We start from the raw sequence: 17,302 nt of genomic DNA, 5'->3' as shown, positions 1-17,302 counted from the left end.
TCTGTCCAAATCAGGGCCCCCAGAAACAATTTGACTTGGCCATGGACCAGACTTGATATGATATGCAATTGATAACGCGCCTATACACAAGTGTTTCAAGGCGCAATGAGGCAAGTGAGGGGAACAGAGGGAAGATGGACAACGATCTTACTAGGCCAGGTGTCATTCAGATCATGCAAGTGCATGGGAAGGGGGAGGCAGCAGAGGGAGAAGGGGGAGGGGACAGTGCAGTACAGGGATAAAAGAATAAATAACAATAAGTAAAAGTAGAGCCAACAGGGGTCAAGTGCTGGTAGTGAGACTGTAGGGATACAGAAAACAGTCCCCAAGTGCAGGGGCTGCCAGGAAGGCAGAGCAGGTGTGCAACTGGCGGGGGAGGGGGATCTAGGGCCAGGATCAGAGGGTGGCCAGGTAACCAGTGCAGATTCGGTTTCAGCCAGGAAGTCAGCAGGGGAGAGGAGGAGAAAAGGCAGAAGCAAAGAGAAGAAAGGTTTTGAGGTGCTTCCGAAACCGGAGATGATTCTCCTCAAGTTTCAGGAAGGCTGTTCCAGAGGCAGGCCCCAGAAAGAGAAAGATCTACCACCAACTCGTTGCTTGGAGAAGTGACTGACCCCGAGGGAGTTGGAGGCAGATGAGCAAAGAGCTAGACAAGGAAGATATTTAGGAAGAGAGAGTTGAAGGTATTGAGGCCCCAGAAGGCCTTGTGGACAATGCAGAATGTTTTGAACGTAATCCTCGCAACCACTGGGAGCCAGTGCAGAGATTTCAGTCCTGGAGAGATACAATCCCTGGGCTTGAGGCCAAGGACACGTCTCGCAGTCCTGTTCTGGATGTGTTCCGGAGGGTGGAGAGTAGAAGCAGGCAGATTTAGAAAGGCTGTTGCAATAGTCCAGCCTAGAGAGTACCAGGGCTCTGGAGACAGTGAGCTTCTGGGGGAAGGAGAGGAAAGGAAGAATACCTTTGAGGAGGTGCAGATGGTAGTGTGACTTCTTAGAAACGTCAGATGTGAGGAGAGAAGGAGTGTGTGGAGTCGAAGATGACCACGAGGTTTTTAGCCTCACAGGTGGGAGCAGCTAGAGGGCCAAGAGAGGCTAGCCAGAGAGTGACAGGAAAGGAGGGAGCGGGTGTGCCAATGAGGAGAATCTCAGTCTTACTGGCATTAAGGCACAGATCATTGGCGGCACATCACTCCTGGATGGCGGACAGACAGTCCGAGATGAAAGAGGGAGAAGAGGTGGCTGAGGGTAGCCTGAAAATGAGCGGAGTGTTATCCGCATTGCACTGGAAGTTGGGGCAGAGCGTGGCAATGCGGTGGGCAAGAAGTGCCAGGTTCTGGTTGAACAGCCAGGGAGAGAGGTTAGACCCCTGGGGAACACTACAGATAGAGATAGAGGAGAGGAAGGACCCAAGTTGAACCTGGGAGGGTCGATCAGAGAGGAAAGAAGCCAGCGACGCCAGGGCCTGACCAGTGATCCCCAGGTTATCACAGAGATGGTTGAGTAGGATGGCATGGTTGACCGTGTCAAAGGCAGAAGAGAGATCAAGTAAGATGAGGACACAGGGGGTGTTGGAATCAAAGTTGGAGACCAGGTCTTCACGATGTTCAGGAGAGCAGTTTCCGTGCTTCTGGCAGCTCTGAAGACAGACTGATGATCATGGAGACAGCCAACAGATTCAGTGTGGAGACTGAGCTGGGAGATGGCCAGCTTTTTCAAGAGTTTTCCCAGAAGAGGCGTGATGGAGATTGGACGATAGTTAGCTGGGCAGGATGGGTCGGCAGAGGGTTTCTAAAGAAGAGGGTGCACAAGGGAGTGCTTCAGGGGGGAAGGGAAGACTCCAGTGGCGAAGGAGTGGTTGCAGAAGTCAACCATAGCAGGATCAAGAGAGTCAATGTGGTCCTTGATGGTTTTGGAGGAACAGTGATGAACCTGTTTTGACAAGACTTTCATAGATCGGACTTGTCTAGAAACCTTGTCTGTGGCGAATAGGGGAAAGTCAGAGAAGGAGGGAGGAGAGGTGGCCGAAGAAGGGCCAGAGGAAGAACAGGGGCTAGAGGGGGCAAGGGGAGAGGAGGAGGAAGGGGAGAGGAGGAGAGAGGATACAGGATGTCCCGAGTAGTTTTAAAGATGAAATGAGAAGCCAGGGCCATGCAGAGGGCCTGGGAAGGGACAGGAGAGGTAGAGACTGCGGCAGAATTGGCCAGTTCCTTGCAGATTTTAAAGAGTTCAGCCGAGTTGTTAAAAGCAGCAGAGACGCAGGCTTGGATGAGAGATCTCTTCTTGGTGAGGACAGAGTCGGTATTGCCTTTGGAGCAGGCGACAGGCCAGTTTGTCAGAGGATGTACATGAAGCACGACATTTCCACTCAACCACCCTGCACTTGCGTTTAAGGGTGAAGAGGTCTGAGTCGTACCAGGAGTTGCACTTGGCTTTGGGCTTCAGGAGGATCCTCATGACAGGGGCAAGAACATCGAGACTATCAGATATAGCAGAGTGGTGCATGGAAAGGGCTGTGTCAGAGTGTGAGTCAGCCAAAGGGGGAAATGGGGGTGAGAAAGTGGCGGTGAAAGCTTCAACTGACACGCGCTTCATGGGTCGGATGACCGAGAAGGTGGGTGGCAGTGATGGAGTTTTCTTGGACTGAGGGGTAGAGAGGGTTAGCTGGGAGAAAATGAGAGAAAGATCACTCCAGACAAGAGGAGTGGTGAGAGGGATAGAAAGGAGAAGGTCTAAGGAGATCAGAACATCCAGAGTGTGCCCTGCAGAGTGAGTCGTGGCAGAGGGGAGAATAGAGTGAGAGTCGCAAAGGTCGCAAAAGAGTCCAGAGGAAGGACAGGAAGCATCCAGGTGGATGTTGAAGTCTCCAAGAAGGTGGAGTTGAGTGGTTGAGACCAGGAGGGAAGAGGAGCGGTCCGCCCACTCGGAGGAAGGAGGAGATCTGACCAGGTGGCCGATAGATAGTAGCCACAGTAAGGGAGTGGCTAGGAGAGGGAGTGAGCCTGCAGACGAGGCATTCGAAAGAGGAGTAGGCCTGCGTGGGAATGACAGAGGCAGGAATCCACTCAGGGAAGATCAGGGCTACACCACTTCCGGAGTAGTTGGACCTGGGGGCGGAGTGGATCTTGTAGCCGTCAGGGAGGAATGTCAAAGCTTGTGACAGCGCTGGCCGTGAACCAAGTCTTGGTGAGACAGAGGACATCGAGGTCAAGTTCCTCCAGAAGGCAGATGATGTCAGGGGAGTGAGACAGCTGAGCGAGAGTTTAGAGTGGCAATATGGAGAAGGTTGCCGTCCTTGAAAGACTTCCGGGGAGGGGTACAAATCAGAGGTATGCCATGCAGAGGTGTAGAAGAAGCCCGAGGGGGGACAGAAAGGGAAGGAGGAGAGGGCAAGGTAGCCAAGGAGGAGGCAGCAGGGGGAGGCGAGGAAACCGTAGAGGGGGGAGAGGGACGCAGGAGAAGAAAGGAAATTGATGAGAAGCGGGAAGCGTCTATCGAAGAGGAGAAGGTTGGCCTGAGGGCCTTCAACCAAGATGGTGCCATTCACATATACATTAATGATGACCTTAGAGAGAGTGGAAGGAGGACAGGAGGGCCTACCACTGTGTGCCACCATTAATGGGAGAGGAAGAGAAGGGAGAGAGACCATATGCAGAGTCCATAGGTCTGGCGAGGGAATGACAAAGAAGATGTCAGTGAAAGTTTGCCTGGAGGAGGCACTGGTATAGGTGTCAGCAATAGGAAGGTCTGGTTTGGAGACCAGGATTTCCTTTTTAAACTTCTTCCTACCATATTTTGTGAGGAGAGCAGGTTAGTCGATAGAGAAACAGTTAGAGAAAATAGGCAGAGAGCACCATAGAGAGCACTCGACTTCTTCTCATTGAGAGAGAATCCTAGATTGAATAGTAGATCTAATGTCTTCTGGTTATTTCCCAGGCTCCGGTTATGAGCCCGTCGTCGAGGTAAGGGTACGCAGGGATGGAATGTCTGTCCTGGTGAGACGCTGCAACCGCTAGTACCTTTGAAATCACCCTTGGAGCTCAGGCAATGCCGAAGGGGAGAACCTTGAACTGATAGTGCGTGTCCCCAATCTTGAACCGGAGGCACCTTCTGTGCGCTGGCAACATTCAAATATGAAGGTATGTATCTTTCATGTCCAATGTGGCCATGTAATCCACCTGTCACAGCAACAGGATTACTTCCTGAAGAGTTATCATCCTGAATATCTGAGGTTTGACATACAAACCAGGGCGCATGTTAGATCCTTTTTGGGTACAAGGAAGTATATTGATTAAATACCCTTGTTTACCTGGAGATTAGGGACGACTTGCCGTCCTTCCGCAACCACGGCCAAAGGTCGAGTGCGAGCAGGTTCTGGGACTTCTCGGAGGCCCTGTTAGGCGAGACCCCCCTAAACATCACTATAGCTCGCTAGGAGCATGGTATTATTGGCTATTCTAGTGGAGAAGGCGGCAGAGGTGGTTACACGCTTGCCAAGGGCGTACAGTTTCTTTCAGTCCTTGTCGGGAGGGGATTCCAACAAAAACAGTGGTACCCCAGCCCTCTTCCGTGTATTAGTGATGACTAGAGAGAACGAGATGGCACAGCCGCTGGTGTACAATGGGTCTGAAGGAGCCGGGCGGAACATTTTCTCCACACTGGGATTAACCACACGTGTGAGCGATGGTGTGGTTAATGAAGGGGGCAGACTATTTTTTTGATCGAGTACAACAAAGGGCTGGCTTGCCTGAAAATATCCTTAAGGATATTTTCCACCAAGTCTGAATCAGGGACAGCTTCTTGTGTCGTAATTTGAAAATGGTCAGCAGCCATCTGTAGAAGGTTATTGAACATTTGGTCATCCATGGGCGAGTTTCTAGTTTGAGGAGTAGGAGAAGCACCCAGAAAAATGTTTACTGGGTTACAGTCATGATGTGGAGTGGTAGGCCACATGCCCTGGTCATCTACAGGGTGCCAATCGGGGTTCTAATAAGTAGGATCTTGGTTGTCTTGGCCAGAGTACTGGTCATAGAAAATGTCTTCATTAGGGTCACCTGGGTCATCTAGAAACACATCCGCCTGGGGGTCCCGATGGGATTCACCCAGGGACGAGAACTGAGCACCTACTGAGTGGAGCGTCCGATTTAGGTGGGACAGAACAGGGGTCAACATCCCAGTGTCTTTTGAAAACATAATCGAAGTGGCCCGAGAAATCAATGAACGCAGCCATTTTATTAATTCAAGCCTCAAACTTGTCCCATGTCAATTCAGAGGAGTCTGAAGGATCCGAAGGGACGGGGTCCTGGTACAGGGCTTCAGCAAGAGGAGTAGAGCCCGAAGAAAAGACCTCAGATGTAGAGGTGGCTTTCTTGGGGTCAGAAATGTGTGAAACAGCTTTGAAAAGCTACTGATGCTTGGGAGTGTTTTACGAGTGGACCCATGTGCGTGTGTCTTTTGACACTATGGCTGCTTTCAGCGACACTGCAGCTTTCAACGACACGTTGGAGGCCATAAATGTAGTGGGTGGGCCCGTTACAGAAGAGGATTTACTGCCATGCATAGGCCGCAAAGGCACGTGCACAGAGGGTGTCAGACCGTGAGGCTCCAAAGGCCCAGCCAAGGATTTCAACAGGCCTGCGGGCGTAGAAGCCTTCCTCGACAGCTCAGCCGAGGAATGTCATTTTTTTTATTTTACATGTTTTTTTTGCCTTTTGTGCTTTTAAAAAAGTTTTTTTTTTAAAAAAATAGGGGATTGGGGGAACCCCCCATTTTGGACAGAAAAAAAAAGGACATTTGAATTTTTTTTTGTTGCATATTTGTTCTAGATTTTGACTTTCGACTTTTTTACATTCGAGATTATGACTATGAACCAAGGCCGACTGCCTCCTAATCGGAGCGGCGGCTGCCTACAGACTCCTCGTCTGAGGCTACAGCAGGAGAATGACTCTCGGCCTCCATAGCGTAGGCTGCCCACCGTTTCATACGCCTGTCTTTCAGGATCTTGGGCCGAAAGAGTTTACAGGCCTTACAGTTACACTTGTGATCCCGAGGGAGACCCTGATTGCATCAGCTATGGATGTCTTTCCAGGGGAATTTGCTGTTGCAAGATGTAGCAGAGGGAAATGGCAGTCAGATCAACGGAAAGAAGAGAGACAGGGTGAAGAAAGGGCATTCTTAAGAAAAGACAGTACCAATAGGGCGCCACTCTCACTACTGTAAATGGGCCGGGGGGCCAAGGCAACATGGAAAACAGTCACTGAGCAGTCACTGGATGAATCATCGTGAACAACATCAGGCGAACAGCCGTCGAGTATTCGTCAAAGGCAAGTGAACCGTTGAGGAAATAGGAAACAGCAATATTAAACTTGTACAAACTCCATTATGTGCGACTGACTAGAAAGGCAGAAAAAAAACAATTTGGTGGGACCACAATGCGTGAAGGATTTGGGTACACTACACGTCACGTTAGGGATAGTTTTACAGTCACGCCCAATGTTGACGTCCCTTTTAGGAAAAAAGATGCAATAATCTGCGATTTCCATTAGATGTCAGACTTGTGTCCATCTACGACTTGAATCCTGGCTTGCACTTGCTGATCTCTTGTAACATTATGTGTTCAGTACGGACCTCTGCAACTTGATGTGCTCTCTCCATTTGCTAATGTGCTGTACAACACTGTATTTCGACGGCTTTTCTTCCTCTCTTTCACCACACTCACTGCTGCTCAGTCTTCTATTCCTCTCCCTGTCTTTTCACCCTCTCCTCTCCACCCCTTCCCTCACTATATTCTATGCACTTACCCTATCAGAATTGTCATCAGACCTAGTATGATAATCCCTTATTTGTTCCTCTCCAGACCCCCTCACCTTTTGTCAATCTCCAGCACTACCAGAAATGTCGTCAGGCCTAGTTATGATAGTCGTCTGTCTCATCTCCTATCTCTCCCACCCTCCTTTCCCACCTAATCATTGTCAAAGCTCTTGCAATATCTGAAATGTCATCAGGCCTAGCATGATAGTCAATTTCACATTCTTAATGTCTCAAGGCCTTGTAAGAATGTCTTTGTATTTTCCCTTGCTCCCTCCCTTGCCTTGAAGCGCTTTGAAAAACGTGTGTATAGGCGCTATACAAATAAACAATCAATAACAAAAGACTGTGGAAAACACAGAGAAGTGAGTCTGAAAGGCAAATCTGGGTTATTATTGTGGTAGACAGACTAGAGGCAAGCAGATATTCAGAGGAAGAGTGCCTTGCTTACCAGAGGGTGTTGTAGTACTTTAAAGTAGATATTATCAAAGTTGGTCTAAAAGTCCGAAACACTGAAGCTGTGGTAGTAATCCAAAATACTGAAGCGGTGGTGTATCTAATTGTCAGTAGAAGCAACAGTGCAGTAGTTTCAACAAGGTGGAGTACTGTGAGACAAAGGTTACTGTTCTCATGGTAAATCAAGTAGAAGAGTGGTTGTTGGATGGAGTGGAAGTAGCAGCACTTAGAAGTCATCCTGACAAGTATATCATTGTTCATGCTAGAGACTGTAACTAAAAAATTCCTAACTGTTGACCAAGAACTGTGCATTACTAAAAGTATGGATATTGCATTTTCTTTTGAACCGTGGCACATCTTGACGAGGTGACAAAAGCATGGTGGCCAGGATTAACATTGGTGCTTTTTTCTGAAAGTAGAAAGTGGATCTTTCAAACATGAGGAGAAATTTGGTGTCAGGGGATCTTTGGTTAATGAACTCTTAATCTGACTTTGAAACATCAAGAACTTATTCAAGACAGTTCTTTCTTTGGTTGAACATTTGCAGAAGTGACTTTGTATCCTGGGGAAGGGAATTACCCAGGACATTAGAGGGTCATTTAGAAAATGTGAATATTGTTCATGTCATGTGGTATTGCCATATATTTTCTTTGTATATTTGTTGCTTAGGGTGAGGGCCAGTTATCCTGTGTTAGAGTGTGTTCACTTAGCTTTGGGTTAGGCAGGGAATTACTCAGCAGAGTAGGGACAGTTAGGCATTTTTTAAAATATTTTAAGAATAAAATGCCATACTTTGATAAATCATCAGTTGTCTACCTTGCATTACTGACCCCTCATATACTATACACACAGACACTCACAAGGCAGATTGGTTCTGAAACATGAAAAACTGTGTGCAGCAAAGCAAGTATATCGCCACGTAATTCAGAAACAGTAAATATTTTAAAGTATTGTAAAGGAAACACTATTACCCTTTAAAAAACAAGGGCCCTAACAATTAAAAAGTGCATCCCTGATATGATATGGTGAGTAGTGCTAGTCAAGTCCCAAGAAGAAACCTTTGGAGAGAATCGGATGTCTTTAGAAGTGGAGGACAGCTGAGTAAAATATTCCAGAGATCGGAGAACAAAGGGCTGTGTCAGAGTGCAGAGAATATCCTTTTCTTGAATATCACACTTTGCAGGTTACTTTCCGTAGTCCCTCAATGCTACTCTCGCACCGTTCATGCCTTCACCTCTCTGTTGGGATCTATGCATGCACTCTCAACACTAAACTTGCACCCCCTCTGCTGTAACTTGAAGGGCCGCGTGATCTTAATGCAAGTCTGCATCATTTAAACAGGAAAAATCTTAATAGGCAATATGTTAATCTCCATAATTTCACACACACTTACTTACCTGCAGTCATCACATACTGTGACTTACTGTCCAATGAAGACTCGAATCTGGCAGTTCTAAAATGGCTTATTTAGAACCAACATATTAGATAATCTCCAAGAAGATTTGGTTGTGCTCCATTCTCCTTTGAAAAGCATATCACTCTGACGAAGTAAATTCAGTTCACCTTCTTGGCAAACGCCTAAACACCCATTAAAGCACTATTCTCACAGACCATCAGCTATGTGTTAGCTAATCATTGGCAGTCTTGCCATTCCTGCTATATCTATCCTGTGGTGCAGAAATGTCTCTGCCCTGTGGTGCAGAAGGTTAGGGGAGAAGGGAGAGCTTGACAGTAGTATGCTCAGTGGTAATGAAGTATTCTTCACTTGTTTGGAATAATTTCCTTGGGCTTCACTGGTTGTTTGGTACTCTTCCCGGTCAGGATTACCTGCTTCCCCTGGCAGATGGTGGAATCTCCAAATTCAGTCTTCTCCTTCCAACTCCAGGGTGGATGGCTGACGTTCGGGAGTAGGCGCTGCAGGTTTGGCTGCCCCCCCCCCCCATCAACATCAGCTTAAGTCTACCTCATCGCCATAAATATGCATTCAGAAAATGCTGGTTGCACGCACTGAAAAACCAAGGTGGTTTAATTGTAAGGCTGTTTATTCAGGAAAGCAGCAGGTAAATGTATTGCATAAGTAAGTGCAGTACCAAAGTGGGGACTGTATTAGGGCAGACAGAGGAGGAGGACACTGAGGCATAGTTCAACACTGCTTTATCAAGTATAGAAAAACATGTTCTAGTCCCTCCTTCCAAGATAAGTACTCCATGCTATAAAATATGGAAACTGTGCTTGTCAAGATGTCGCAAACTAAAATCAGTCCTTAGCCCCAAATATAAGCTAATGTATCATGAGTCTGCTCTATGCAAATGATAGAAAGAAGGATCCTAAGCTATGACTTAGTTAAGGGTAACTTCACCCCAGGAAGTAGTGGTGGCTGTTTTCTGACTTTCACCCTAGCGATCGGAGACATTTAAAAAAAAATAAAGAAATCTCTCTCAAAGTTCCTGTTGTGCTCAAAACATAGTCCTCATCTAACCAGCAGATTTCATCCATTCTACGGGGAAAGGCAGATTTACACATGGAGTCTTGGTACGCCCAAGCAAAATTCTTTTAATTCCTGAGCCTTTCTGAGCTCTTACATCCAAGAACATCGGATAGGCTTCCTCGGTCTGGTTCTTTCGTTACCTTTCAGTGGTTTGCTGCTTTTCGTAGCCCTGGGTGTGCTCTAGCCCAGTTGGTTGTTTGGTTTTCTGCACCCCATACTGGGGTATACTTGTGGCTGGCCACTCGCAAGGTTACGAGCTTCTCTGGCCCTCTTGGTTTTGGCACTCCAAACAGTCTGGCAGCATTGGCGTCTGTGTTTCGGGATACCGGTACCCCTCAAATTCTGTAATGTGATGCTTCCTGCCCCAGCGGTTGCTCTCTGGCTCGAGGTTCCGCCTTCGTCGAAGCTACTGCGTTCTCTGCACTCTCTTTGGGTTCCACCCAGCACAGAGTCTGCTTCGTACTCTGCTCCTCCTCCGCGAGCCAGCGTTACTCATTCTACAACAGATGCTCTCCCAGTCTTCCAAAGTTAGTCAATCTTTAAGTTTCTCCCTGGAATGGAGGAAGACATTTGAAGGAGACGACAAATACAGGCCAGAAACCAATCATCCAAATTAAAGGGGCCTGCACATAATTACTCTGTTCACTTCCCATGTAATCAATAGAAATGTCAGATATGGAAAAGACCAGATGGCGTGTTATCCTTCTTTGGCCATTCCGTGTCCGGAGGAAGTGGGAGAACACCCCCAGTGGGATCCTGCTTGTCCTGTCCTCTACGAAGGGTGTTGCACACCTCCCCAGGCCCCTTCAGAGAAAGGGAGTATTATTTGGATTAATCACATGACCGAGTAGCCACCGGTCATCCATATTGTTTCTTCTCTCAAGTTTCTCTCAAAGCAGACAGAGCCCATGGCTACTCCCGCAGTGACATAGTAGGTGCTAAATGAGGGAACCAGACTGCTTCTGGCAAGCTTGGAGATTCAGAATATAACATTCCAGGTTGAAGGACTCAAGATGCTGCTGGGGGTGGAATATCTAGACACACACAAATTCTCCTCAGGTACTAGGCAGAGTCAGGGTCCTATCACAGAGCTAGGCCGGAGGTGCTCAGATACCCACCAAAGATCTGAGTCAAGTCTACACCTGGAGGCATTTTAAAATATAAAACCTTTGTGAGCAATAACTATTAGAAGTGATCTTTTGACAATGTTGTAGAAACGTGGCTTACAGGTGTGGAGAACGAGAGGAGAAGCAGAAGGTTCATCATACTTACCTTTCTCATTCATGCATAGAAATCCCAGAACGTTTGTGCAGACCGGACCATGCAATTGTCAGAATCAGGGCAGGATTTTTCAGATACAAAAATACATATGAAGCAACAGGGCACTGAAGTGCTGGAAACACTCAAAAAATTGTTTAAGATCTCTGTTCTTTGAAAGCTTTGACCTATGGCAGATGTACACGCTCTGGAAGAAAGGAAGCCAGATGAACGAACCAAAAGCAGAAGTACTATAAAGAACAGGCTGAAAAAACAGGAGCATCCATGTAAACAATTAGAGCTGCAAAGAAATAAAGGATCCTTCAGTTGAGACGACAATTTTGTTTTCGATGTCAGCAGACATTTAAGTGACAAGACCTGAAAGCCACAGACCATATTGGGATATTACAATTTAAATTTATAGATCAATGCTGTGCAAAGTTGCACCTTTCACATACTGTACCAGACAAGAATATCCAATTAGAAATGAAAACATGACAAAAGATCCTCTTCAGCCATGCCACTCCAATCCTGCTCTCAGTAACCCTCCCCTGCAAATTCCATGCCCTCATCCACTTTAAGTTGTTCACTCTCCTTTGCCCTTACCATACACTTCAATCCCTTCTTTACCTCTTTATCCAAGGAAGCCTCAAGATGTAATGACCGGTCAGACATCAGGAAGTGCCTTGTGGTTTCTGCCATAGGTTGTGGGCCAGGTTTCTCTGGGGCGTATTGCACCTTCCGTATCACCAGCCGCACAGAGTTCCTAAACAGAGAAACAGGTTATGGAGCCCAAAAGCACTGAGAGGCTAAAAGCAAGCGCAGTCAGGATGTATGATTGCACAGTGCCTCCATTTTCTTTTATTATTGTGTTAAAGTGTATACAAACGTTTCACACATTACAGAAGAAAGGAACATACAGATATTCAAACTATTCAGTAAACGTCCATACTACATCACAAACACTGCATTCTCATTACCTAAAATCTTACCCTCAATAAAAGTGCCTTTATACGATTATTAAAATTGGGTACAGCAATAATAAATAAGTTTGTTGTGTACGACCAGGTCGAATATGAAAACAGATTCCTCAAAGATCTTTCATAACACCACAAATACACAACTAACCAATCACTTGTAAGCGGTCAGCCTAAATCAGCTTGAAAGCTTGGTGTCCCTAGCGACGTAACCAAGAAATCCTTATACATCAAATATTCTTAATCTATAGCAGCAAACTACAGATCTTTTGAACCCGAACCAAGTCTTGTACCAAGTACTATTAAGTAGGTAATGGGTTGAATCTCATTCTCATAAAACAAAGTTCCCCCCTTATTTGGAAATTTCACTAAATAGTTTGGGAGTCGATTTAATAGTTTTTCTTCAAGGGAAGAATAGGAGAATAATGTATACCTGCTTATTGGGACTCTGATAATGATATAATCGTGACCATAGCTTTATTTCTTTAACCATGTTAGGGTTCATCACCAGATCCTCTTTGCTGACCTTTATTCACCTAATAATCAATTACATTGATAAAGTCTGTGGTTAAGAACTGGGCAGGCCCCCACCAGAAAAACCTTGCACGGATCCATAACCGCAAATTCACAGGAGGGCTCAATTTAGCGTAAAGTAATAGCGTCTTCCAATTTACAATTGCCTGCATAGATCTTAGGCCCAATTCATACCAAAGGTGATGGGGACCCCATACAAGGCTCATGTACCTCCCCCACACTCTACAACCTTTTCACCTTACAACTGTTCAATGACCCAGAACATTTCGGCATAACGTTCACCAATTATTCCGATGATAGACAAATTCTTCTCCCTCTTACTGGTGACTACGCACATGACCTCAGTTCAGTACAAAAACACATATGCCATCATCCAGGCCTGGATGGCAGCAAATGGCCTTTGTATCAATGGAGACGAAATCGAAATCCTACTGGTTGGCCCCAAGGAGAACCTCAAAAAACTAGACAAGAACTATTGCAGTTTCAAACTAGAGAACACAGTAGTCACAGTCTCGACTGCTGTAAAAACTTAGTCTTCCTGGACTCAACCCCATCTATGGATAGACAAGTCAGCTATATCTCCTCCTTAGCAGCACTCCCAACCAAAATTATCAATGCAGTAAAACAATACCTCTCAGCCAAAAATTGTCTCAACATTGCCAGAGCAACGATAGGTGCAAAACTAGACTATTGCAATGTCCTCCTACTTGGCACATCCGCCAAAAACATCAACAGATTACAAATCGCTCAAAACAATGCACAGAGCAGCTCTCAGCATTCCTAAGAAAGAGCACATCTCTCGGGCAAGAAAATACACCCACTGGCTCCCCATCAGAGAGCGCATACTGTTCAAGATACTTACAATAACCCATAGATGCCTATCCCAATCAGCACCCACTTACCTAGTGGAACAAATACACCAAGTCCAAACACTCAGACCTAAACGTGACTTATACTCACACCAGCTCACTATTCCTACCTTTAATAGAACTAAAGCCGGTGGCTCCAGTTTCGAGGTACTAGCACCAGAATCCTGGAACTCACTTCCACTTGAACTCGGAACAGAAACTTCCCTCATGGCTTTCAGAAAGGCAATGAAAGACATTCATTACTTACCGTAATTGCATTTCTGATGATTGTATCTGCTTAGATTCACATGCTTGCATATGGTCCGACATCCAGCGGTAATCGCAGAGTATTGCATCTGGTCTTTCGGGGACCGAAAGGGGACGTCGGCATAGGCGTGTCTAACACTATCCCTATCGTGACGTGTAGTGTACCCAAAAGCCCTCACGCGTCAAGGTCCCTCCGATTGTATTTTTTCTGCCACGAGGGAGCCCAAGGCTATTGTGAGTGAGTACATGAAAAAGAGAAGTAGTAAGATGTCTATGTTCCTTCCACCCCGAGCGAGGAGGTAGGGAGGGCTCATGTGAATCTAAGCAGATACAATAATCAGAAATGCAATCACGGTAAGTAATGCATGTTTTCTGATGCTTGTTAATCTGCTTAGAATCACTTGCTGTGCATAGACTAGCGAGCAGTACCCAGAGTTGGAAATGGGTTGTAAGAAGGAACAGTAGAGAAAAGATGTCTTAGTACTGCTTGTCCCACCTGAGAATCAGACCTAGAATGAGTGTCTAGACAATAGTGTTTTGTAAAAGGTGTGTACAGAACTCCAGGTTGCCGCTTTGCCATTGGACTCGAGGGAAACATTTGCAATGAATGCTGTGGATGCCCCAGTGCCCCAAGTAGAATGTGCTCTAGGCTTCAAGGGCAGTTCTCTCTTAGCAAGAGTGTAATAGTGTGATACATTTGACAATCCACCTTGAGATAGCCGATTTAGAGACAGGATCCCCTTCTCTACCAGCTGCCACCGACACGAAAATGTTTGTTTTCCTCAGTGGTTTAGTTCTTTCCAGGTAGAACATGACTGCCCTACGCACATCTAGTGTGTGTAGGCTTCTTTCAGCCATGCTAGTAGAATTCTGGAAAAAGGTAGGTAGTTCAATCGATTCATTCACATGGATCTTCGAGATGAAGTTAGGCGCAAATTTGGGGTGAGTGCGCAGTACTACCTTATCTCTGTGGACTGAAACAAAGGGGTCTAGAACAGAAAGTGCCTGTAGTTCGCTAACCCTTCTAATAGAAGTGATAGCCACTAGGAAGGCCGTTTTATAAGTCAGGTTTTTTAGACTTGCTTTATTCATTGGCTCAAAGGGAGCTCCCATGAGAACTGGTAAAACCACATTTAGGTCCCACCCAGGAGCTGGGAGAGAAATGGGAGGATAAACCCTCTTAACCCCTTCCATAAAGGCCTTAATCACCAGTATCTTTCACCACGACACCTTTTGTTGTGATGTGGTGCAGGCCGATAGAGCAGCCAGATGAACCTTTAGGGAATTGAAGAACAACCCAGTGTCTAACAGAAGGGTAAGGTACAGCACAAGGTGTGTGGGTGAGCAATTGATGGGATTGACGCCCTTGGAATTGCACTAGATGGAAAAAAGCTTCAATTTTCTGGCATAGCAATAAAGTGTGTTAGGTTTTCTAGCTCCCCTGAGTATGTCCATGCACCTCTGAGGGAGCTGTAGGTGTTAAAACTCAATACCTCAGGAGTCAGGCTGCTAAATTCAGAGTTTGTGGGCATGGGTGTAGGGTCTCCCCCCCCCCCCTCCGCCGTCCTGAGACAACATGTTGTATGGGCAGGGTAGTTTTATTGGTGGGGAGAGGGACATTTCTATCAGCTGAGCGAACCAGGGGTGGCGGGCCCACATGGGGGCCACAAGTAGTATGGTAACTGGTACCTGGTGCATCGTGTGCACCATCTTGTTGAGAAGGGGAGTCGGGGGGAGTGTACACACATTTCCCTAACCATGTTATCCAGAGACCGTTCCCCTTGGAGCGGTCCTGGGGGTACCCGGAGGCGTAGTCTTGACATTGGGCGTTCTCCTGAGTTGCGAACAGGTCGATCTCTGGGAAGCCCCATTCTGCGAAGACGTTGGACACAATGTCTTCGTGCAGACGCCACTCGTATTCTTCGGGCAGAGGAAAATCTCTGCTGAGCACATCGGCCAGAAGATTGAGTTCCCTTGGAACATGTTGGGACAACAAACATCTGGTGTCTGAGAGCCCATATCCAAATATTTTGGGACAGCTTGGATAACCCTGGAGAGTGAGTGCCCCTGCGTTTGTTCAGGTAATACATGGTTCTAGTGCTGTCTGTTAGAACCAGCACTGTCTTCCTTTGCAGTTGAATCTGAAAGGCCTTTAATGCCTTGAACACTGCTAATAGCTCCAGTAAATTTATATGGTTGGACACTACTTGAGGGGACCACACTCCATGTGCTGTCTGCTGAAGCAGGTGAGCCCACCCCCACCCCGTGAGAGATGCGTCTGTCGTGAGAGTGTCTTCTACTGCAGGGGTGGTGAAGGTCTTCACCTTCAAGAGGTTTTCTCTTGACCACCACTCCAGAGAGAGAACGAGGGCTGGCGAGACAACTACCAGATCTTTCCATTGTCCGCTGGCCTGACACTACTGGCTGTTGAGCCACTCTTGCATGGGATGCATGGGATGCATGCACAGCCGCGAGTGGGGAACCAAGTATATGCACAACGCCATCATTCCTAGCAAAAGCATGGCTTTGCGCACCGTCACCTCCTGACTGGCTACATATTGAGGGATCTGAAAAAGCATGTTCTGAACCCTCCAGTTGGAGGGGAAGACTAGGCCGTCTTTCGTTTGGATTAGAGCTGCCAGAAATTGTTTTATTTGACTGGGGACTAGACTGGATTTCTTCTTGTTGATCAAGAACTCCAGACTGAAAAGAAGGTCTGCAGTCTTTTGGGTGTTCAAAAATATGTGTCGTACGAGTCCCCTGTTATAAGCCAGTCGTCGAGGTAACCTGCGAAGGGGAGCTGCAGCTACTGCCAGGACCTTCGTAAACACCCTTGGTGCTGAGGCGATGCCGAAGGGGAGTACCTTGAATTGGTAATGCCTGTCCACTATCATGAACCTTAGATATTTTCTGTGCGCTGGCAACATTGAAATATGATAGTATGCATCTTTTATGTCCAATGTTGCCATGTAGTCCCCTTGTTTCAACAGTGGGATCAACTCCTGTAGCATTACCATGCAAAACTTCTGAGGTTTTATGAACTTGTTCGCTGGGCGCAGGTCTAGAACCGGGCGCATGGTGAGGTCCTTTTTGGGTACAAGGAAGTACACTGAATACATACCCTTGTTTACCTGAAGAATAGGGACGGCTTCTATGGCGTCCTTTCCCAGCAGCGCTTCCACCTCTTGATTCAAGATCTCCAGATGGTCCGGTGAAAGGTGCCGTGAGCATGGTGGCCTGAATTGTGGAGGTCCACGCAGTACCCGTTGGCAACCATCTTTATGACCCACTGGTCTGAAGTTAATCCCTCCCATGCCGTGAGGAAAGATGTTAAGCGCCCCCCGACCAAGGTGACATGGGAGGGGACCTGGACCTGATGGTCATTTCTGACCAGAGGCTGTGGCTCCTCTTGGATTGGGGCCTCTACCTCTGGCTTTGCCGCGTCGCTGACCCCTTTGAGGGTAGTATCTTCCTGATGTTTGTCCGGCATTGAAGTTTCCCGTGCCATAGTTGTTCTGACTTGCACGGGACTGCCCGCGAAAAGACCGCCGAGAATTATTTCCTCTCTGGGGGTGAAGGTCTTTGAGTTATTTGTTGCAGAGACTTAAGAGTCTCATGCTCCTTTTTAACTGTTTCTAAGGCCTCATCGACCGCCTTTCCGAAGAGGTTAGC

At 46.9% G+C, this 17,302-nt stretch overlaps 1 protein-coding gene across 2 annotated transcripts in view; it reads right to left on the bottom strand.

The window, feature by feature from the left end:
* Window positions 1–17,302, bottom strand: part of ARRB2 (arrestin beta 2) — an 893,685-nt gene that overhangs the window by 561,245 nt on the left and 315,138 nt on the right. For both annotated transcript variants that reach the window (XM_069646588.1, XM_069646589.1), the window contains one exon: window positions 11,635–11,770. In XM_069646588.1, coding sequence (XP_069502689.1) covers window positions 11,635–11,770 — 136 coding nt within the window. The remainder of the gene's footprint in view (window positions 1–11,634; window positions 11,771–17,302) is intronic.

This window comes from Ambystoma mexicanum, chromosome 1p (assembly GCF_040938575.1).
Source record: "Ambystoma mexicanum isolate Mex_15411 chromosome 1p, UKY_AmexF1_1, whole genome shotgun sequence".
In the NCBI taxonomy this organism is placed as follows: Eukaryota; Metazoa; Chordata; class Amphibia; order Caudata; family Ambystomatidae; genus Ambystoma; species Ambystoma mexicanum.
The sequence above is the reverse complement of the archived record's forward strand: the minus strand, read 5'-3'. Positions and strand labels throughout refer to the sequence as shown.